The sequence below is a fragment of the Aquarana catesbeiana genome, linkage group LG12 (assembly GCF_042186555.1).
Source record: "Aquarana catesbeiana isolate 2022-GZ linkage group LG12, ASM4218655v1, whole genome shotgun sequence".
NCBI lineage: Eukaryota > Metazoa > Chordata > Amphibia > Anura > Ranidae > Aquarana > Aquarana catesbeiana.
Genome location: NC_133335.1, coordinates 145,164,192 through 145,188,614, shown reverse-complemented (window position 1 = coordinate 145,188,614; position 24,423 = coordinate 145,164,192). Strand labels below are relative to the sequence as shown.

The 24,423-nt window shown below is 42.6% G+C and overlaps 1 protein-coding gene across 3 annotated transcripts in view; it reads right to left on the bottom strand.

Moving 5' to 3' along the window:
- NBR1 (NBR1 autophagy cargo receptor) overlaps window positions 1–24,423 on the bottom strand; it is a 222,139-nt gene that overhangs the window by 62,714 nt on the left and 135,002 nt on the right. For 2 of the 3 annotated variants that reach the window (XM_073608374.1, XM_073608376.1), the window contains 2 exons: window positions 15,688–15,831; window positions 12,991–13,345 (listed from right to left, as the gene is read on the bottom strand). In XM_073608374.1, the coding sequence (XP_073464475.1) occupies window positions 12,991–13,345; window positions 15,688–15,831 (499 nt within the window). The remainder of the gene's footprint in view (window positions 1–12,990; window positions 13,346–15,687; window positions 15,832–24,423) is intronic. The other variant, XM_073608375.1, reaches the window with a different exon arrangement.

Here is a 24,423-nt window from a genome sequence, read left to right as displayed (position 1 = left end):
GTGTCATTTTTAGGGGTCCTAGTTGAATTCATATTTAACCGTTCTTTCTTAACTAAAGCCTCAGGATACAGTCTATTGATTAGTTTAGCCTCCATTTCATCAAGCCTCCGACTACGGCACACTGGATCACTAACGATCTGATGTACCCTCATCATCTGGCTCTTTGGAATAGAAGCAAACACATTGGGTGGATGAAAACTGTTGTAATGTAATAACTGATTGCGATCTGTAGATTTCACATACAGATCACTAGTGATTTGTGCATTTACAAGTTTTAATTTAGTATCAAGAAAAGAGATCTCAGTTCCACCAATCTCCATGTTAAATTTAAGACCGGGAATTAAATAGTTAATGTATTTGTCAAACAAAAATAGACTTTCCATGTCGCCGTCCCATACCGCAAAAATATCGTCCACACACCTGTACCATCCTTGACAATGCTTAGAAAAAATATCATTAACATAAATGAAAAGTTTCAATCATATTCATGAAAGAATTTGCGTATGGGGGTGCGACATTAGAACCCATCGCTGCTCCGTTTAGCTGCAGGAAATGGGTATCTTTGAAGAGAAAATAATTCTCTTCAAGAACAATTTGAAGATGATCAAGCAAAAATCTGATATGTTGCATTTTATAGTCACCTGACTGGATTAACAACCGCTGACATGCTTCCATCCCCAAATCATGAGGAATAATTGTAAATAAGCTGGAAAAGTCACATGATACCAGGATGGAATCGGCCGACAGTCTGATATCTTGAACCTTAGACAAAAAATCTGATGTGTCCTTTATGTATGATCTAGTATTTAATAATAATGGAGTTAAACATGTGTCAAGATATCGTGCCAAATTAGCTGTGACCGATTCCATTCCCGATACGATGGGACGTCCCGGGGGATTCACAGGGTTTTTATGGATTTTGGGCAACATATATATTACAGGTGTAACTGGATATTCGCATACCAAATATTCCATTGTTTCATCAGCAATGATTTTATTTTTTACTGCATTAGTTAGGACATCTTTAATTTTTTTCTGTACTTTAAAAACCGGACTAGAGTCCAGCTTTTTGTATGTAAGGGTATCCCCAAGTTGTCTCATAACCTCGGCTTCATACATTGTGGTATCCATTACAACAATAGCACCCCCCTTGTCGGCCGGTTTGATAGTTATATCGATAGTTAATCCCAACATTATTTTCTCAAAATGCGGACTTTAAAACTAAGTTTGCACAGGTTTTGAACAAATGTTCTTTTGACATCATGACGCTCACTGTGCAATTTTTGCAACAAGAGAGAACTCTTATACAACAGGAGATTATTGAACTAGAAAAACAACTGCAACAATGCTCTAATCAAGATGAATTAACAGAATTCAAGAAAATCAATAATGACAAATTAGACAACTTTCGTAAGAACATTCAGATACGCAAACGTACAAAACTTGAACGGGATCGTGAGGACTATAAAAATGACTGTGTTTATAATTGGTCTGACCCTAACTATCAACGTACCAAAACATATAGAAGAGGACAACGCAAACACCTGATTAATTCATCTTCATCTACCGCATCTACTGGGTCATCAACCAATGTATCTACTACTTTTTTACCTACAGCCATGATCGAACCCGGACTAGGAGGGGCGGCAGGAAAACAAAGAAAGGATACAACTGGAGGTGTAACCACCAGACGCCAGAATCATCAGAGACAGTAAATGATGATGTGGTACATAACATTTCTTCAATTGTTTTATCTAAAGCCGAACTAAAAGTATTAAATAAGGGATTGGGCTTTTGCCCCAAAGAGAAATACAAATGATTTTGTGTTAAAACAGGATTTGTATAGGTTCTATAGGCAACTGAGATTTAAAGCTTATTTTTCTGGTATACCTAATGGTAAAAAATGTTTTGTTTTATCAATATCCTTTAAAAATTTGGGTTTGGAATCAAAAGGCACTAAGGCTCCCCTTACCTCGTGTCCTGCGGTTGAGGTATATATAGAAAAAGTAGATAATGATATAAAAAAATTTTTATGCGATAGAACAAAAAGAGATCATATACCTAACAATCTAAGTAAAGATGAGGTTATAGCGTTAAACTCCTTGTCGGCCCGGCGCGATATAACCATCAAACCGGCCGACAAGGGGGTGCTATTGTTGTAATGGATACCACAATGTATGAAGCCGAGGTTATGAGAGAACTTGGGGATACCCTTACATACAAAAAGCTGGACTCTAGTCCGGTTTTTAAAGTACAGAAAAAAATTAAAGATGTCTTAACTAATGCAGTAAAAAATAAAATCATTGATGCTTAAACAATGGAATACTTGGTATGCGAATATCCAGCTACACCTGTAATATATATGTTGCCCAAAATCCATAAAAACTCTTAATCCCCCGTGACGTCCCAACCTATTGGAAATGGAATCGGTCACAGCTTATTTGGCACGATATCTTGACACGTTTAACTCCATTATTATTAAATACTAGATCATACATAAAGGACACATCAGATTTTTTGTCTAAGGTTCAAGATATCAGACTGTCGGCCGATTCCATCCTGGTATCATGTGACGTCTCCAGCTTATTTACAATTATTCCTCATGATTTGGGGATGGAAGCATGTCAGCGGTTGTTAATCCAGTCAGGTGACTATAAAATGCAACATATCAGGTTTTTGCTTGATCTTCCATATATGATATATATATATATATATATATATATATATATATATATATATATATATATATTTTACATATACACACACACACACAACCACTTTCATATATATATATATATATATATATATATATATATATATATATATATATATATATATATATATATATATATATACATACATACATACATATATATATATACACACACACACGGGAATATATATATGAAAGTGGTTGTGTGTGTGTGTATATATATATATATATATATACATATACATATATATATATATATATACACATACACACACACATATATATATATACACATACACACATACTTTTTTTTTCTTTTTTTATGTAGGTTGCTGCTCTAGAAGGTGCTGTGCCTTAATTGGCAGAGAAAGATCCGCATAGGGTAATTCAGTTTTATTATAAAATCAAATCATTTTAACGTAGTTGACCGTGGGTGATGACATAATTTCTGGCCGTTGAGACGCAGGTTGTTGTGGACTTCGGGTTCCGGTTTTATGGTTATTTTTTCCTATACCATGTGATTGTATATGTTTTAAACTAGGAATTACACTATGTCATTCATGCTTGATTGATATTTCTTTTGTTTATATTCAAACATGAGGTAATAGAAAGAACCTGTATAGGGTAGCACTCTTTATATACACTTTATCACTATAAGCCTTGGTTCATACCTATGCATTTTTTAGTGCATTTTCAGTTTTGCAGAAACACACTACAGTCTATTTAACATGGTTTCCTATGGATGTAGTTCACATCTGTGCATTTTATGGAAATGGCCAGGGACTTTTTTCTGGTTTTTGGTTCCATAGACTTCAATGGATCAAAAGCGTGTATTGAAAAATGCAAAATGCAACTGCAATATGCAAACTGCAACCTGCATAGGTGTGAATCAGGCCTAAAAGAAGATTTAGGCTCGATTCACATCTATGCATGTTGCTTTTGAGCATTTCTGCAGTGCTTTTTGCGGTGCTTGCCGCGTTTTTGAACAAGCGTTTGACGCATTTTGCGTTTTTTTTATTTATTTTTTTTAGTGTTTTTTTTTTACACTGTGGTGGCTTAGCAACTAGTTATATACAGTGTAAAAAAAAAGAAATAAAATAAAAAATGCAAAACGCAAAATGCGGCAAAAACACGGTACTTGCGTTTTGGATGCAGGTCCATTGAATTCTATTACATACAAAATGCTGTATTTCGCATGAAAAAAGTCCCCGGCCCTTTCCAAAAACGCAGAGGCACAAAAATGCATTGATGTGAACATGTTCCATAGGAACCCATGTTAAATGCAAAATGCATCAAAAAAGGCATTAGTGTTAATCGAGCCTTAATCCTCCTAATTGGCTTTGTATCCGTTTTTTGGATACTGTTAAAAAATGGTTCATTCCCTCAGAGAATCCCTTGAGTGAGTTCCTTTTGGTCAACTTCACTTTAAACATCTACAACTCAACATCCTTTTATTATGGGACAATTCAGTTCTAATTCTACACAGACTAATTTGGTTAACACAAAGATCAAGCTATCCTTGGCTTGGTGGCTCAGGAATCCGATTATAGAGTTGAGGAAGTGCTTTCTTCCCATTTGTTGGAAGATTTTCCCGACAGAGGCCAGTCTATCGAGCTGCAGAGGAGTCCTAAGCACCCTGCCAGTGCAGGAGACTTTGTCATCAGAGAAGCTGCCCGGCCTTCATATGTGGCATACACTCTGATTCTATCCCTTACCTGTCCAATCCATTTTCCATTTGTCTTCATCCCTCCCACTACCTGATGCCATACCAACATTTCTAGTCAACAGCATTTGTCAGCCAGTGTCCCACAATTCAAACTAATCAGATACTGTTTTTTTCTCCCCTTTTCTTATTTGGATCCTACCCTAGTCTCTGGTCATAAACACCATTCCTCCTCTGCTCTATGTCTCTTCTCAATATGGAGCCTTTTGAGATTCAGAATTTATATACAGTTGTGTTCCAAGTAATAGCAGTCCAACATCACTAACCGGATCAATTACTGTTTTTGCTATAAATTATGTTTATACATGGCAAATAATTTACTAGTAGGTGTAGTAGAGTAATAGAAAACCAACAGTCATGACTGCTGATTCTGTGTAATTGAAAGGGCGTGCTCAAAATAATAGCAGTGTGGAGCCGAATTAGTGAGGTCATTCAGTCTGTGAAAAAACAGGTGTCAAACAGGTGGCCCTTATTTAAGGACAAGGCAGCAAATAGTTTACATGCTGGGTATAGTGCATTTCTCTGAAAAATGGGTCATTACAGACATTTGTTCAGAAGAACAGCGTACTTTGATTAAAAAGTTGATTGGGGAGGGGGAAAAAAAATATAAAGAAGTGCAGGAACTGATACGCTACTCAGCTAAAATAATCTCAAATGGCAACCAAAACAGAAAGACATGGAAGAAAACCTAAAACTACCATTTGAATGGATCGAAGAAGGTCTAAAGTTACCTGTGAATACTGTAAAAATTGGAAGACGCCTATGTGAAGCCAACTATCGGCATGAAGCCCCCGCAAAGTCCCATTGAGAAAAAATAACAACACAAAAAAAAACAAAAAAAAACAACACGTGCTGAAAAGGTTACAAATTTCCAAGAAAACATTGACCTAAAGAGAAATGGTGCAACATTTTGTGGACTGATGAATAAGGTTGTTCTTTTTGGGTCTAGGGGCCGCAGACAGTTTGTCAGACGACCCTCAAACACTGAATTAAAGCCACAGTACACTGTAAAGACAGTGAAGCATGGTGGCTCAAGTATCACGATATGGGGACGTTTCTCATACAGCTGTGTGAAGTTGGCACCCCATGTTTGTAAAACCTGAATAAAAATATACCATTCGTTTGTGCCGCAAAAATTAGCGTTTGTGCCGGTTCGGTTTCTGAGATATTAAACATTCAATTTAATGCAAGCCCCTCCCACTTTGCACCCCATGTCCCTAAATTTTAAAAACAAGCACGCCATTCGTTTGTGCCGCAAAAATAAACATTTGTGCCGCTTTGGTTGCGGAGATATTGTGCGTTATAGTTGCTGCAACCCCGCCCACTTTGCACCCCATGTTCCTGAATTTTAAAAACAAACGCGCCATTCGTTTGTGCCGCTTTTGTACTGGTTTGTGCAGCAAAAATAAACGTTTGTGCCGCTTTGGTTGGAGATATTGTGCGTTATAGTTGTTGCAACCCCGCCCACTTTGCACCCCATGTTCCTGAATTTTAAAAACAAACATGCCATTCGTTTGTGCCGCGTTTTTGCTGGTTTGTGCAGCAAAAATAAATGTTTGTGCCGCTTTGGTTGCAGAGATATTGTGCGTTATAGTTGCTGCAACCCCGCCCACATTGCACCCCATGTTCTTGAATTTTAAAAACAAACGCACCATTCGTTTGTGCCGCATTTGTGCCGCTTTGGTTTCGGAGATATTGAGTGGTATATGTTGTCAAACCACATTGACTTTGCACCTCGTTATTAAATCTTACATACAACTAGATTTATTTGTTAGCAGTTTGTGCAGATTTGGTGGATATTGTACATGATGTTTTACTTCACATGTATAGTTTTGCCACCCCCACAGGGATCCCCCCCTTTCCGATTCTCTAGTGCTGACTGGAAGAACAGACGGGGAGGGGGCGGGCACAGCTGGCTCTGGCGAATTTTTTTTTTTAACCGCTTGCTGCCCGCCGGCTGTCATGACGGCCAGGCGGCGCGGCTCTCGTTCTGGGAGGGCGTCATATGACGCTCTCGCCTTCCCGGCCCACCAGGCTCGCCTTCCTGGCCCACCAGGGGGCGCGTGTGCGCTGCCGACGGCAATCGTGCACGCCCGTTGTGTCACTGGGGACCCGATGCGTGTGCCCGGCAGCCGCGATGTTTGCCGGGCACCCGCGATTGCCCGGTAACACAGCAGGACAGTGGATCTGTGTGTGTAAACACACAGATCCACGTCCTGTCAGAGGAGAGATGATTGATGGTGTGTTCCCAGTACAGAGGAACACCGATCGGTCTTCTCCCCTTGTGAATCCCCTCCCCCTACAGTTAGAATCACTTCCTAGGAACATAATTAACTCCTTGATCTCCCCCTAGTGTTAACCCCTTCCCTACCAGTAGCATTTATACAGTAATCAGTGCAATTTTATAGTACGGAACGCTGTATAAATGTGAATTATACCAAAAATGTGTCAAAATTGTCCGATCTGCCCACCGCAATATTGCAGATCGCCGCCATTACTAGTAAAAAAATAAAAAATAATAATAATAAAAATGCCATAAATCCTTCCCCTATTTTGTAGACGCTATAACTTTTGCGCAAACCAATCAATATACGCTTATTGTGATTTTTGTTTTAACAAAAATGTGGAAGAATACATATTGCCCTAAACTTTGGAAAAATTTTGTTTAAGAAAAAAATTGGATATTTATTATAGCAAAAAGTAAAAAATAAGGTTTTTTTTTCAAAATTGTGGCTATTTTTTGTTTTTATAGCGCAAAAAATAAAAACCGCAGAGGTGATCAAATACCACCAAAAGAAAGCTCTATTTGTGGGGGAAAAAAATTATAACAATTTCATTTGGGTACAGTGTTGCATTACTGTGCATTTGTCATTCAAAATGTGACAGCGCTGAAAGCTTGAAAAATGGCCTGGGCAGGAAGGGGGTGAAAGTGCCCAGTATTGAGGTGGTTAAATAAGGATTTTTCAAAAACCTGTGTTGTGTTGTTTTTTTTTTTTTATATGGTGTTGTGTGTTTGACGGGCTGGAGCATGTTCGTTCGCCCCAGCTACATGCGGTCGTTCCTTTGGTTGGCTTCGACTGCTGTAGGTGCTTTTTGGCATAGTGCGTACAGCAACCATTCAGGGTTTAACCAGGCTCAGCGAGCCGAAAGCTCATTATGTAATACTCACCTGGGATCAAAGCCCCCGCTGTGGTGCCGGTACACAGCACATGTTGTCCTGGAGTTACTTACGGGTATCGTGGCTCCGGCGCTGTGATTGGCCGGAAACGCGATGACGTCATTCCCGCGTGCGGGAGCTGCCAGTCATGACCTCCTTTTGAAACGGCATGCACACGTCTCTTTTGTAATAATTGTAATAATTCTTTTTTCTTGAAACTTGGCTTACCACACTCACAAGCAAGCACTTATAACTTGCAACATAAAGCATGCTAATAGAGGCTCAGATGTGGCAAGTGCATTAAAATCTACAATGCTGCGGCCTGTCACAGACATGTTTACATGTTTAGAAATAAAACAATTTAAATATCAAATTTTATACGTCCTACCATAGGAATAATACTGAATTTCAAATTAAGTCAATGTAGTGTAAACTGTGCAATATTTTATGAAAAGCCACTTATATTTATTCATTGTAGACCCTGTTTAAGGCCTCATTCACACAGGCAAAAAATTTTGTACTAATTTGTGTAGTGTTAATTTCTGTGTGCATCTGTATGCTGCACGTGCAAATACATGGCTCCATGCACACAGCTGCATATAGAACTGTGTTTTTGCATTGCTAACAAATGTGCACAGAAAAAACAACAAGGGTGCATCTGGGTCTGCAAATCATGCACGTTTTCCTTATTTACGCATGTGTATTTGCCTAAACACACATATGCATTTAAAGTTTGCAATACATTCTGGGCCTGCATAGTGCTAGAATGATTATCCCCTTAGCGCTGACTGTACGCACATACGACTTTAGGGGGTTATACCGGGATGATGCCTGCAGCTGCATGTATCACCCCATTACCCTTTTTAAAGCGGGCGGTTGGCTCTTCGGGGATAGCAATCCATGCGGCTAAAAGCCGCACGGCTGTTATCTAGAGAACCGGGAGGAGACTACCCCCCTCCTGCCGCCTTTCGCCGCTCTTCCCAGGTCTCCCATCCCACCGGGAGACCCGAGCCATGATCCGGCACTTCCGCCGGCTACAGTGAGACTGGAAGGAAGCCATAAACGGCTTCATACTAGTCTCCTATGTGTAAACAACATGACTACCGGTTTACTCGGCTGCCAATGGCACCGTTTAAAAAAAAATAACAATATTCAGAATTGCCGTTTTTGACGATCTGAATACTTTGAAGTGCAAAGGAGAGATTTGGGGTCTTTTAGACCTCCGATCCCTCCATAAAGAGTACCTGTCACCACCTATTACTATCGCAAGGGATGTTTAGAATCCTTGTGAGTGACGATCTAAAAAAAATAAATAAGAAAAAACATTTTTTTTTTTTTTGAAAGCGCACACACGTCCCTGCAAGCTCACACAACAAAAACACACACGTCAGTCGCGCCCGGATATGTGAATGGTGTTCAAATCACACATGTGAGGTATTGCCGCAGTCGTCAGAGTGAGAGCAATAATTGTAGCAAAAGACCTCCTCTGTAACTCTAACCTGGTAACCGTTATTTATTTTTAAAGTGCCGCCTATGGAGATTTTTAGGTACCATAGTTTGTTGTCATTCCACTAGTTTGCGCAATTTTAAAGTGTGACATGTTAGGTATCTATTTACTCGGCGTAACATCATCTTTCACATTATACAAAAAAATGAGCTAACTTTACTGATTAGTTTTTTTTCAATTCATGAAAGTGTATTTTTTCCTAAAACAAATGCGTTTGAAAGACCACTGCGAAAATACAGTGTGACAATATTGCAACGATCGCCATTTTATTCTCTAGATTCTCTGATAAAAAATATATATATAAAATGTTTGGGGGTTCTACGTAATTTTCTAGCAAAAAATACGGATTTTAACTTGTAAGCAACAAATGTCAGAAATAGGCTTAGGCATGAAACGGATTATGTACGAACTGACAGTAAGTGCATATACACATTTGCAGTACAAAGATGCATATTTTGTAAATTCCACTCATGCGTTGTGTGTTGAATTTAGGCCTCATGCTGTTGGTGCATTGAAAATAAAAAAAATAGTCACACAGTCACTTCAGCACATTGGTGTGCAAAGGCAGAAATTTTTACTGCCATGTGTGACACATTCTGAAAAGACTCCGCCCCCGAGCACTGGAGATCACCATTATTTTCTAAACACATTTTGCTGGGTGCATACCTAGAATAGAAAGGTGTTTAATGTACCCTAATGCCCTTGATTACCCTGTGTGTAGACAGGAAAGGTTTAAAGCATTTCTGCACGTTACTACAATGATTTTACATTCTGGCTAACCCTGAACACAGGATGTTTACAGTACATGGGGACATCAGTTATTAACACACCTAGTGTTGCTACCTGACCACTATATTAGGTGTCTTGCTAGTTAGTGCTAGTATTGCAAAAAAATAGTTTGTATACACACAACAAACACACAATCATCTATTCCAAATGTATTATTTTCATTGCAATTGCATACATTGAATAATTATTAATAATAAGTAAAATAAAGATGTTAAAAATGAATTTACCCTGGATTCCCTGAGCTAGAAGTGAAACCATCAAGCAAAAAGTTGTTTGAGCTCCAATGCTGCCTTTTTCAGGGTATAATATGAAGTGCAGTGCCAGTACAGTGGGAGGAGCTTTACATTAAGGAAACCCAAGCTGAGTTTAGGTTCTGTATGTAACCTTTAATAACAAGATGTAAAGTCAATGTGGTTTGACAACATATAACGCACAATATCTCCGCAACCAAAGCGGCACAAACATTTATTTTTGCGGCACAAACCAGCACAAATGCGGCACAAACAAATGGCATGTTTGTTTTTAAAATTCAGGAACATGGGGTGCAAAGTGGGCGGGGTTGCAGCAACTATAAGGCACAATATCTCCGCAACCAAAGCGGCACAAACATTTATTTTTGTGGCACAAACCAGCACAAACGCGGCACAAACAAATGGCGCATTTGGTTTTAAAATTCAGGAACATGAGGTGCAAAATGGGCGGGGTTGCAGTAACTATAACGCACAATATCTTCGCAACCAAAGCGGCACAAACGTTTATTTTTGCGGCACAAACCAGCATAAACACGGCACAAACGAATGGCACGTTTGTTTTTAAAATTCAGGGACATGGGGTGCAAAGTGGGCGGAGCTTGCATTAAATTGAATGTTTAATATTTCAGAAACCGAACCGGCACAAACGCTAATTTTTGGGGCACAAATCAGCACAAACGAATGGTATATTTTTATTCAGGTTTTACAAACATGGGGTGCCAACTTCACACAGCTTTCTCATACTATGGTGTTGGGTCTATGTATAACATACCAGGGATCATGGATGTTTGAATACATAAAAATACTTGAAGAGGTCATGTTGCCTTATGCCGAAGAGGAAATGCCCTTGAAATGGGTGTTTCAACAAGACAACGACCCCAAACACACCAGTAAGCAAGCAGAATCTTGGTTCCAGACCAACAAAATTCATGTTATAGCGTGGACAGCCTAATCCCCGGACCTTAATCCAATAGAAAAGTTGTAGCGTGACATCAAGCATGCTGTTTCTGAGGTAAAACTTATGCCGCGTACACACGACCGGACTTTACGGCATACTTGGTCCGGCGAACCTGAGTCCATCGGACAATTCCGATGTGTGTGGGCTCCAGCGGACTTTTTTTTCTCAAAAGTTTGACGGACCTAGAAATTAAACATGTTTCAAATCTGTCCGACGGACTCGAGTCCGGACGAAAAGTCCGCTCATCTGTATGCTAGTCCGACTGACAAAAACCGACGCTAGGGCAGCTATTGGCTACTGGCTATGAACTTTCTTGTTTTAGTCCGGTCGTACGTCATCACGTACGAATACGGCGGACTTTGGTTGATCGTGTGTAGGCAAGTCCGTTCATTCGGAAAGTCCATCGTAAAGTCCGTCGAAAAGTACGCCGGACAAAGTCTGCCGTAAAGTCCGCTCGTGTGCACGCGGCATAAAATGCAGAGAAATTGTGAAATGTAGTGCAATCGTGGGCTGGAATACCTGCTCACAGGTGCCAGAAGTTGGTCCACTCCATGCAACACAGATGTGAGGCAGTTCTCAGAAACGGTGGTTATACAACTAAATATTAGTTCAGTGATTCACAAGAAAGCTAAATCTTCAAGCATTTCTCAGTTTATACAGTAAATGTTAGAGTTTGTAAAGAAAAATGCAGGCACTGCTATTTTTTGGAAAAGCCGAATATTCCTTTTTCTTCACTTTCTGTAAAGTAGTAACAAATTTGAAACATTTTTCTTCATGTTTTGATTTGGAATAGACTGTGCAGTGTTCCCAATGAATTTGCGTGTATGGAAATAAAAGCCATTATAAGGATTTTAAGCTTTACTTTACTAAACACACTATTATTTTTAGCACAACTGTCTTGCTTTTGAGTAATTATGATCAATTTCTTAATACAGCAATCATGGTGTCTGAGCACAAGATTTAAGGATACTGCAATGGCAGAGTGCCAGAAATGCAGGTATATACTCTATGTGGAGCTAGAAATTAAAGTGTTACTAAACCTACAACAGTAAAATCAGTCTGTATATGCAGTAAAGCATACTTGTTATACTCACTGTGGAACCTAAGGGGTTAGTCCTATGCATTGTGTATATAAGGCTGTGTGATCCTGTCTTTTCTGATCCGCCTCTTCTTTAACGGACTACAACCCATCTCTCGATAGAACAGAGCATTAGGAGTCAGGCTGCACATGCTCACTTTGGTATGTATTGCTAAAGAGTATTTTTTTTTTTTCTTGGGAGAGTGAATGTGATCAGCACAGGGCCAATCAGCACTGTCCAGACAGGATCAGGGGAGAAAGAAAACTCCACCTACAAGCTTAAGCAGGCAGTCATACAAGTCATAAGACTCCTATATACTGCTAATGAGAAAAGGTATTAGTTTATATTTTCTAAATCTATTGCATTTCCATATTTTGTGTACTGTGGGAGACTAGATATAATGAATACAGGTTCTGGGTTTAGTAACACTTTAAGCACACCTTTTATCTAGTCTAAGCAAAGTACAAGCTCACTTTTTTCATGCCCACTTCTCAGATCTCTCATACTTAGTTTTGTGAGTGATGCCTCACATAGATATTATTAGGCCAGTTTTGGACAGGATTATGTAAGTAACCACAATGACTGAAATGTGTCAAACATTTGCTAAAGTCGCAAAAATCCAAGTTTCAGTGGAGTTACCATTGCTGGTATGATATATAGCCATATTGTTTTTTTTTTTGTTTTTTTTTTACAGCTCTCAGTGATGCTGTTGCAAGAAAGGCAACAACATTCACACGCATTACTATCACATCGGCCCTTTTGGCAAAAGCCAAAATTACAAAACTATCAGGTTGGACCTAATATTTTTCATACCTCAGGTAAGGTGATGGCGTCAGTACTTCTGGGGTGAGCAGTACAGTGTCCAGAGTTTGTGATGTGGTAAGCATATCATTAATAGTGTGAGTCTGGACAGGCACGTTATCTTCACAAATCTCTTCATCCACTGTGACCTCTGTTTCTATCTCCTTGTCACCTTGGGACTCAGAGAGGGCTGAGCAGTACATGGACTCCCCAAGAGGCTTGCTGGTGTCAAAGCACTCAGGCAGAATGATGATGTAATCCTCAGAGGTGTCACTGGAAGCCTGGCTTTCCACTTCATCTCTCTGATTCTCCTCTGGGATTGGTTGCTCCACTTCATACAGATCATCTGGTTTGATGTCAGTCACTGCTGGGACAAGCAACAAACAAAAACATGTAAGGCGCGCGCAATTCTTTTTTTTTCAATCACATCTTCAGATAAGCTCAAAGCATTTGTTCCATAGATGGTCAGTAACACACTGTATACAGCGTCTTGAAAAAGTATTTATACTCCTTGAAATTTTCCACATTTTGTCATGTCAACCAAAAACATTAACATATTTTATTGGGATTTCATGTGGGGGACACAGCAAACATGTGGAAGAAGGTGCTCTGGTCGATGAGACCAAAATTGAACTTTTTGGCCTAAAAGCAAAACGTTGTGTGGCGGAAAGCTAACACTTCGCATCACCCTGAACACACCATCCCCACCGTGAAACATGGTGGTGGCAGCAGCATCATGTTGTGGGGATGCTTATCTTCAGCGGGGACAGGGAAGCTGGTCAGAGTTGCTGGGAAGATGGATGGAGCCAAATACAGGGCAATCTTAGAAAACCTGTTAGAGTCTGTAAAAGACTTGAGACTGGGGCAGAGGTTCACCTTCCAGCAGGACAACGACCCTAAACATACAGCCAGAGCTACAATGAAATGGTTTAGATCAAGGCATATTCATGTGTTAGAATGGCCCAGTCAAAGTCCAGACCTAAATCCAATTGAGAATCTATGGTAAGACTTAAATTGCTTTTCAGATGCTCTCCATCCAATCTGACAAAGCTTGATCTATTTTGCAAAGAAGAATGGGCAAAAATCTCACTCTAGATGTGCAAAGCTGGTAGAGACATACCCAAAAAGAATTAACAGCTGTAACTGCAGCAAAAGGTAGTTCTACAAAGTATTGAATTTTGAAAATCATTTATCATTTTCCTTCCACTTCACAATTATGTGCCACTTTGTGTTGGTCTATCCCATAATATCTCAATAAAATACATTTAAGTTTTTGGTTGTAACATGATTTAATGTGGAAAATATCAAGAGGTGTGAATACTTTTTCAAGGCACTGTATATAAAGGCTGTACCAATTTCCAACATACAAAAAGGGGTGACCAATAATTAGGAATTGTGCAGCAGTTTATGGCAGCAGCCAAAACTCTATTTTTTTTTCTTCAAAAAGTGTGCTGAAGTGCTAGAACCCCTGTTAGCTAGTTAATTTATATATATCTGCCTCCCGGTAAAGGAGATTCACTCTATATATCTGTTCTGGTAACTACTTTTACTGAAACCTAAACTACGGTAAAAATACAAAACACTACAAAAACCATTTTGAGTTGTATGCAACAGACTAACACTGGAGTCAGTAATTTGGTGAAAAGCTGAGGTGCTGAGGAGAGGCTGAAGCGGCAGGGCCACAAACTGGTAATTCAGGGGCCCCATGGAAATTGCAGAAACTGTCATGGGCACTTCCATCTTTTTCTGGTTTTCCTTTTGGTTCGTACTCTATGGCCATATGATTGGCAGGGCTGCAAAAACGTCACTCCAACGCATGCACACAGAAGCCGCAACATCATGGCACAAAGACATGCCATAAATGTACACCGAGCTGCGCAAGCATGGCTCAATGTACACGATTGCTGACAGGGAGGAAGAAGAGTTTATGACAAAATAAAAATCCTTCCTGTCAGCAATTTGTTACTTTTTAGGTTTAAATTCACTTCAACCACTTGGTGACCGCTCTATAGCTGAAAGATGGCTACAGCATGGTCATCCAGTACTGGGAGGGCATCTATTGACGTCCCCTGCACCCTTTAGACACAGATGATCACAGATTGAGGTAAAGGGCAAATCACAGCGGCCCTTTACCATGTGATCAGCTGTGTACAATCACAGCAGATCCCATGTAAACAAATGCCGGTTGCACTGTCACTGCATGGGAAAAGGAAAGCCAGTAACTGACTGACTATCCTGTGACGGGGCATGTACACTGATCATCAGTGTCAATCAGTGCAGCATTATCAGTGTCCATAGGTGCAGCCTCATCAGCGCACATCAGTAAAGAAAAATTACTTATTTGCAAAATTTTATAACAGAAACGAAGAAAATTTTTTTTTTTTTTTTTTTCAAAATGTTCAGTCTTTTTTCATTTAGCAAAAAAAAAAAAAAAAAATAAAAAACTCAGTGGTGACTAAATACCACCAAAAGAAAGCTCTATTTGTGTGAAAATTTTTTTTTTTATAAAAATGTTATATGGGTACAGCGTTGCATGGCCGCACAATTGTCATTCAAAGTGTGAGCGCTGAAAGCTGAAAATTGGCCTGGGCAGGAAGGGGGTGAAATTGCCCAGTAGGCAAGTGGTTACGTACTGAAGCTAGGATTGAAGGCAATAATCATATCAGGCTTCCCATCCTTCATACCCACCTGTCAAGTGTTTCACCTTACCTGTATCAGTTGTCTGATCCAGATTTTGTGTATCTGTAGACTGCTGTGAAACTTGTCTATAATCCGCAGAGAAGGACTTCTGAGTGATATCATCAGATTTCTTACTGTAGGAGAAACTTGACTGTGGTGATGACTGCTGGGAACCTAGAGACAGGAGATTACATTCATTAACATGCTAGAAAACTTAAAGAGGCCAGAAGACACTCCACTGAGAAATACTTTTAATGGTATTTGCATTATCACTGCCTGTTTAACCACTAGGCGTCCGCGCTATAGCCAAAAGACGGCTACAGTGCGGACTCCAATTGCCGGGAGGGCGTCTCTGGACGTCGTCCTGTTTACTTCCGTGATGGGCACGCATCGGGGAAATTCTGTGCTGGCCGTGTCCCTTGGACACAGCCAGTCACAGATCGCTGTAAATGGCCAATCACAGCGGCCGTTTACAGCGCGATCGGAGCTTCTAATGAGAAATTATCTCAAGTGAAAATATATGAGATCATCTCTCATTGCCGGCTCTCTCTCCTCACACAGAGACCGCATGTGAGGAGAGAGAGGATCTGTGCTGCAGCGTGAGTGCCAGCCATTTTGTGAACATACATTTCACCAGTAAAAACACACATCAGAGCCCATCAGTGCCATTGGTGACGCAGTGCTCATCACTGTTAGTGTCAAAGTGCCATCTGTCATCAGTGCCATTTCAGTGCCATCTGTCAGTGTCACCTGCCACATCAGTGCCACCTGTCAGTGTCACCTGCCACATCAGTGCCACGTGTCATGAGTGCCATCTGTCATAGTGTCACCTGCCACATCAGTGTCACCAGTGCCACGTATCAGTGCCATCTGTCACCAGTGCCATCTGCCAGTGTCACGTGTCATCAGTGTCACCTGCCACATCAGTGCCACGTATCAGTGCCATCTGTCACCAGTGCAATCTGCCAGTGTAATGTGTCATCAGTGCCATTTGTCATCACTAAGAATGTCTCAAAGAGGAGGCATACAATATTCTTGCAGCCGACGAGAGCAACGGGGAGCTCTCCGCTTCTGATTCCTCCTCATATTCAGATTCTGAGTCTGACGTGGACTACGAGCCTGTCCTAAGCAGTGGTACACTGACAGCCTCAGAGGAGGATGAGAGTCCGCCCACCAGACAAAGGCGTACTGGTAAGGAGGCAGTGCCATCCACCAGCACCGCAGGGCCATCCACCAGCGCCGCAGTACCTCGGCAAAGGCCATGTACCAGTGGGGTGTCACCTCAGTCCCAAAGGGTTAGGTCCCATGCCAGCCTTCCCTATTCCCTTCAGAACCCCTTATGGCTTCCTCCTAATTCAGGAGAAGCTATCATTCCCCCTTTCACTGCCCAGCCATGAGTCCAGGTGGACACAGAAAATTTTTCACTAATAGATTTTTTCAACCTTATTTTTACTGAGGACATGCTTGCATCAATTGTGGCCCAGTGCAACCTACAGTACCTGACCGCGAGATTGTGTTTCCAGCGCGATCCCATCGCGCTGGTTCTCGGCGACAGGGTACTGTGCATGTCGCGCTGGCTCACTCATCGGGAAAGGAAAACTTTTTTTCTCCTTTCGCGATAAGCGACAGGCAGTGCTGACAGCTGTCTGGTATGAATCCTGAGGGGGAACGCTGCGCCAAATTTTAAATGAAAAAAACGGCGTGGGTTCCCCCCAGTAGCATACCAGGCCCTTAGGTCTGGTATGGATTGTAAGGGGAACCCCCTATGCCGAAAAATCAGCGTGGGGTCCCCCCAAAATCTATACCAGACCATTATCAGAGCACGCAGCCCGGCCGGTCAGGAAAGGGGGTGGTGACGAGCGAGCGCCCCCCCCCCCCCCCTGAGCCGTACCAGGCCGCATGCCCTCAACATGGGGGGGTGGGTGCCTTGGGGGAGGGGGGCACCCTGCGGGCCCCCCCACCCCAAAGCACCGTGTCCCCATGTTGATGACAAGGGCCTCTTCCCGACAACCCTAGCCATTGGCTGTCGGGGTCTGCGGGTGGAGGGCTTATCGGAATCCGGGAGCCCCCTTTAATAAGGGGGCCCCCAGATCCCGGCCCCCCACCCTATGTGAATGAGTATGGGGTACTCTGCTGGCGCTGTCTTGTCGCCGCAGTCTCGTCGCTTCTTCTCTTCTTCCGATGTTGACACAACGCTCTCTCCGGCTGGAATGCTGGATGACCCCACCCCCTTGTGACGTCACGGTCCCTGCATTCGCAGGGACTCTGGCGTCATAAGGGGGGCGTGACCCCAGAGTCCCTGCGCATGCTGGGATCGTGACGTCACAATGGCTCCGCAGCTCGCACACAGCATTCCAGCCGGAGAGAGCATCGTGTCAACATTGGAAGAAGAGAAGAAGCGCTGAAGCGACAAGATAGCGGCGACAAGACAGCGGCAGCAGACCGGGTCCCCCGCTGGCAAAAGAGCTGGAAGAAGATAGCGGAGGGGCCCGGGAGAAGAAGCGGAACACCCGGAGAAGTCGGAAGAAGACCCCCCCCTGAAGTCGAAAGAAGACCCCGGAGCTGCCTAATAAATTAGTCTTAAAACCTGTGTACTGTGTTTTTTTTTTTTTAATTGACACTTTTTTCCCTAGGTGAATGGGTAGGGGTACGATGTACCCCATACTCATTCACATAGGGTGGGGGGGGGGCCGGGATCTGGGGCCCCCCTATTAAAGGGGGCTCCCGGATTCCGATTAGCCCCCCGCCCACAGACCCCGACAACCAACGGCCAGGGTTGTCGGGAAGAGGCCCTTGTCCTCATCAACATGGGGACAAGGTGCTCTGGGTTGGGGGGGCCCGCAGGGCGCCCCCCTCCCCCAAGGCACCCACCCCCCCATGTTGAGGGCATGCGGCCTGGTACGGCTAGGGGGGGGAGGGCGCTTGCTCGTCCCCACCCCCTGTCCTGACCAGCTGGGCTGCGTGCTCGGATAAGGGTCTGGTATGGATTTTGGGGGGACCCCCACGCCGATTTTTCGGCATAGGGGGTTCCCCTTACAATCCATACCAGACCTAAGGGCCTGGTATGCCCCGGGGGGGAGCCCACGCTGTTTTTTTCATTTAAAATTTGGCGCGGCGTTCCCCCTCAGGATTCATGCCAGACAGCTGTCAGCACTGCCTGTCGCTCATCGCGAAAGGAAAAAAAGGTTTTCCTTTCCCGATGAGCAAGCCATCTCGGCGCTGGCTCCCGCGACGGGGCTCGGAGGTGTCAAATCTCGCCGATAACTGCAGCGAGATTGACACAATATCGCGGTCACCTACTGTATATGCCCAACAATTTATAGCAAGTAACCCAGCGTCCTATTATGCCCGTCCCTACGAGTGGAGAGCCCTAACAGTGGTGGAGTCTAAATTTTTTTTGGGCCTCATATTCTGTATGGGACTAACCAAAAAAAAAAGTTTTACGTTCATATTGGTCAACCCTTCCCATCCACCACATGCCCATCTTTTCCTCAGTAATGCCCAGGATGATCTCATGATTATGAGATTCCTACACTACAATGATAATACCCAGTGCCCTCCCCGAATTGACCCAAATTTTGACAAGCTTTTTAAAATTCGGTCACTACTAAATTATTTTTCTGATATCTTCCCCCAGTTGTTTACCCCAGACCAACACATATGCGTGGATGAGTCCCTTGTCAAATTTACTGGCAGGCTGGGCATAAAACAATTTATTCCCACCAAAAGGGCCCGCTATGGAGTGAAGATGTATAAATTGTGCGACTGAGCTACAGGGTATACCTATGCCTTCATGGTATACGAAGGGAAGGACATCCAGCTACATCCCCCTAATTGCCCAGAATACATTGGATCGAGTGGGAAAGTCGTTTGGGAACTCATAAACCCACTCCTGGAGAAAGGCTAAAATTTGTATGTGGACAATTTTTATACTAGTTTGCCCCTGTTCCGCAACCTTCACAGAAAGAACACTCCAGCATGTGGCACCAAGGAAGAACCGGAAGGGCTTTCCTCAAAGCCTCGTCAACAAGAAGCTAAGAAGAGGGGAGACAGCGAGTTTATGGAATGAGGTAATTCTGGCTGTGAAGTGGAGGGACAGAAGGGATGTATACGTTCTTTCATCAATCCACAATAATACCTTCGTGGAGATCACTAGGAGGAATGGCCGAATCCAAAAGCCAACATGTATCCACGAATACAACATGTTCATAGGGGTGTCGACTTCAACGACCAAATGCTCGAACCCTACCTTGCCACAAGATGAACGTTGAAAATACCAGTGGTATAAAAAAGTTTAAATTTATTTGTTTTATTTGTCCATATACAACAGCTACGTTATTTATCACAAATCCACTGAATGCCCCAAATCCTTCCCTGGCTACCAAGAGGAAATCACCACTGCTTATGTATTCCCAAATGGCCCATGAGAAACCATTCGATCCGATGTGATTAGCAGACTCTCCGAACAACACTTTCCCGGACCAACAGGCCAAAAACGGCAAAAAAAATGCCGGGTGTGCGCCAAAGGAGGAGTGAGAAGAGACACCACTTTTTATTGTACCCAATGTCCTTCCCAACCAGGCCTCTGCATAGTTGACCGTTTCTGCCGTTACCATACGTCACTAAATTATTAGTGAAGTATGGTAAACATAACCCTCACTTCCTGCCACCCCTTATGCCTCTACTTGCTCTGTAACTGACCCTGGCTTGTTGTTATTCAATCACACTTCTGCCTACCGATTCTGTTCATATCTTTGCCTGATCTGGAACTGACCCTGGCTTGTTATTCGACCAAACTTCTGCCTACCAATTCTGTACATACCTCTGCCTGATCTGGAACTGACCCTGGACTGTTTGACCATCCTTTTTGCCTGCCTCTTGGACTGATTTTGTACCCTGCCACTGGACTTGTGGGATTCATAACACAGGGGTCTCACATATGTGAGGGGCTCCAGAATTGTTTTTCTGGATGAAGAAAACTTTTTTTTGTTTTCTCATTCCTATATTAGGGTCTGGAGATTCGAAGGCTTCAAAGAGATTTAGGTGGGTGAAGCCTCTACCCCTGTCCCCATTCTGTCCTGAACGAGGCCCTACTTCTGCCTACTGCCTGTAGGACCTATGCCATCATGCCTCTGCCTGTCGCATGAACTGACCACACCACATGGATGGACCATGTTCCTGCTTACTACCAGGATCAATATTTTGGCACTGCTGATAATCTCTGCCTGCACTGACACTGGACTGTATATGGACAGTATCCCTGCCTGTACTGACTATGGACAGTGTTTCTGCCTGTTGCCTGGACAATTGTGTTCGCTTTTGCTGACCAAGTCCCTGCCTGCTGCCTGGACCAGTGCAATCCTCCTGTGGACAACTGTGCTATTAAAACCACAGGTAATCTTTTTTTTACCCTTTGCTCAGCAGAAAGTATTTTGGAGGTGCAATTCTTGGTATCTGCATGCTATGTGTCCCTAGACCACCTGACGGTGTTCCTTGTATGTGGCCAGGCTGTGTAAAAGTCTCACACATGGTATCGCCATACTCAGGAGGAGTAGCAGAATGTATTTTGGGGTGTCATTTTTGCTATGTACATGCTATGTGTTGGAAATATCTTATAAATGGACAACTTTGTGTAAAAAAAAAAAAAAAAAAAAAAAAAAAATGCGTTTTCATTTTTTCCACATTTTCAAAAAACTTCTGGAAAAAAATGAACCGTTGAAAAGACTCATTATGCCTCATAGATTATACGTTGGGGTGTTAGCTTTCCAAAATAGGGTCATTTTGTGGGCGTTTCCATTGTCCTGGTGCTCCAGTACCTTCAAAATAATAGGTAGTAAATTAGATGTGTCATTTATGCTCCTAGAACACCTGATGGTGCTCCCTGCATGTTGGGCCTCTCTATGTGGCCAGGCTGTGTGAAAGTCTCACACGTTTGGTATCGCCATACTTAGGAGGAGTAGCAGAATGTATTTTGGGGCATCATTTGTGGTATACACATGCCATGTGAGAGAAATAACCTATTATAATGACAATTTTGTGGGGGAAAAAAAAATCTTCATTTTGCAAAGAATTGTGGGGAAAAAATGACAACATCAAAAACCTCACCATGCATCTTACTAAATACCTTGGAAGGTCTACTTTCAAAAGGGGGTCATTTGGGGGGTATTTGTACTTTCCTGGCTTGTTCGGGTCGCAAGAAATTAGATTGGCCACCAGTACATCAGGTGTGATCAATTTTTTATGATTTGCACCACAACTTGTAGACTCTATAACTTTCACACAGACCAAATAATATCCACTGATTTGGGTTATTTTTACCAAAGATATGTAGCAGTATAAATTGTGGCCAAAATTTATGAAGAAAAATTAATAATGTGCAAAATTTTATTACAGAAACTAAGAAAAATGCGTTTTTTTTTTCAAAATTTTCAGTCTGTTTTCATTTATAGAGCAAAAAATAAAAAACGCAGAGGTGATCAAATACCACCAAAAGAAAGCTCTATTTGTATGGAAAAAAAAAGGACAAAAAATTTAATTTGGGTACAGTATTGCATGACTGAGTAATTGTCATTCAAAGTGTGAGAGCACTGAAAGCTGAAAATTGGTCTGGTCATGAGGGGGGTTTAAGTGCCCAGTTGTCAAGTGGTTAAATAAATGGCTGTGTGCTTAGGGCCATTGTCCTGTTGGAAGATGAACCTTTGCCCCTGTCTGAGGCCTAGAGCGCTCTGGAGCAGGTTTTTATCAAGGATGTCTGTACATTGCGGCATTCATCTTTTCCTTGTTCCTGACTAGTCTCCCAGTTCCTGCCACTGAAAAATATCCCCACAGCATGATGCTGCCACCAACATGCTTCACTGTAGGGATGGTATTGGCCAGGTAATGAGCGGTGGATGGTTTCCTCCAGACATGACGCTTGCCGTTCAGGCCAAAGAGTTCAATCTTTGTTTTATCAGAACAAAGAATTTTATTTCTCATGGTCTGAGTGTCCTTCAGGTGCCTTTTTGCAAACTCCAGTTTGGCTGTCATGTGCCTTTTAGTAAGGAGTGGCTTCAGTCTGGCCACTCTACCATACAGGCCTAATTGGTGGAGTGCTGCAGAGTTGGCTGTTCTTCTGGAAGGTTCTCCTCTTTGCACAGAGAAAGGCTGGAGCTGTCAGAGTGACCATCTATTTCTTGGTCACCTCCCCGACTAAGGCCCTTCTCCCTCGATCGCTTAGTTTGGCCGGGCGGCCCGCTCTAGGAAGAGTCCTGGTGGTTCAAAACTTCTTCCATTTACAGATGGTGGAGGCCACTGTGCTCATTGGGACCTTAAATGCTGCAGAACATTTTCTGTACCCTTCCCCAGATCTGTGCCTCGATACAATCCTGTCTCAGAGGTCTACAAACAATTCCTTGGACTTCATGGCTTGGTTTGTGCTCCGACATGCCCTGTTAACTGTGGCACCTTATATAGACAGGTGTGTGCCTTTCCAAATCATGTCCAATCAACTGAATTTACCACATGTGGACTCCAATCAAGTTCTAGAAACATCTCAAGGATGATCAGTGGAAACAGGATGCACCTAAGCTCAATTTTGAGTGTCATGGCAAAGGCTGTGAATACTTATGTACACATGATTTTTTTTTTTTTTTTTTAATACATTTGCAATGATTTCAAACAAAACTTCTTTCACGTTGTCATTATGAGGTATGATTTGTAGAATTTTGAGTAAAATAACGAATTGAATCCATTCTGGAATAAGGCTGTAACAAACAACATGTGGAAAAAAGTGAAGCACTGTGAATACTTTCCGGATGCACTGTATTAAAAAAGGAACCTGTTCTGGGAGAAATATGTAGGATCTCTTCTTGAAAATGCTAGTTGACTGGCTGTCATGCTAATTCAATAATTTTAGGTTCTAAGTTACTAACTTGGATCAAATATCCATGTCAGGAGTCCTGACTTCACTGCACGACTGTTCCAGGTCAGTTATTAAATATTTCAGGTCCCCCAGGAGATTTTGCCCTAATGTGCAAGTATGAACAACATATTTTCCCACTTTGGTCTTATCTTGTAAGGTGTCCCCATCCAGTGCTACACATCCGCTATCGTCTTCGTCACTGGTGTTTCCATGTTTTTCTGGTTTTAGAAGTCTTTTGTCATCTTGATTGGCCAGGATGACGCAACTCTTGTTAATGTGCGCAGAAGTTATTATAACCCAGCACCTACACTAAGGATGCTGGGACTGTACACTAAGCTGTGCATGCATGGCTGTCATTGTACAACTTGTAAAAAAATGCTAGCAGGTGGGGTGGAGATTTTATGGCAGAAGAGACATACAGATTCTACCATAAATATCTGCTAGTTGGGGGGGCGTGTCCGGATGTAAACAGTGGCAGACGTGTGACAGAGGAGCTCCAGGAATCCTGATTGTAATCCTGAGCCATCCGTGCATATAAGCAGGCAAGCAAACAAATTCACCTGCCTGCTTGCCCTCTGCATAACCTGCAGCAGCTGGTGTTCATATTGGGCAGGATTCGCCTGAGATCAACAATATAGAAGCCGGCCCAGCTCACTCGCGGCCGCCGCCATCTTTCCAGCCTCCATCCTGCTAGAAGGAGCTGTCGCTGGCCTGGTAGTGAGGTAAGAGGCTCCCCTCACCATCCAGCCTGCTCTCCTGAGTGTCTGGTGGGGTCTAGTGGTCTGCAGGGCCGCCGGAATCGCCCGTAGCGGCCGCGGTCTAGTGAAGCCTACCCATCACCGGACTTTCCTGCGTCGCCGGCCCGT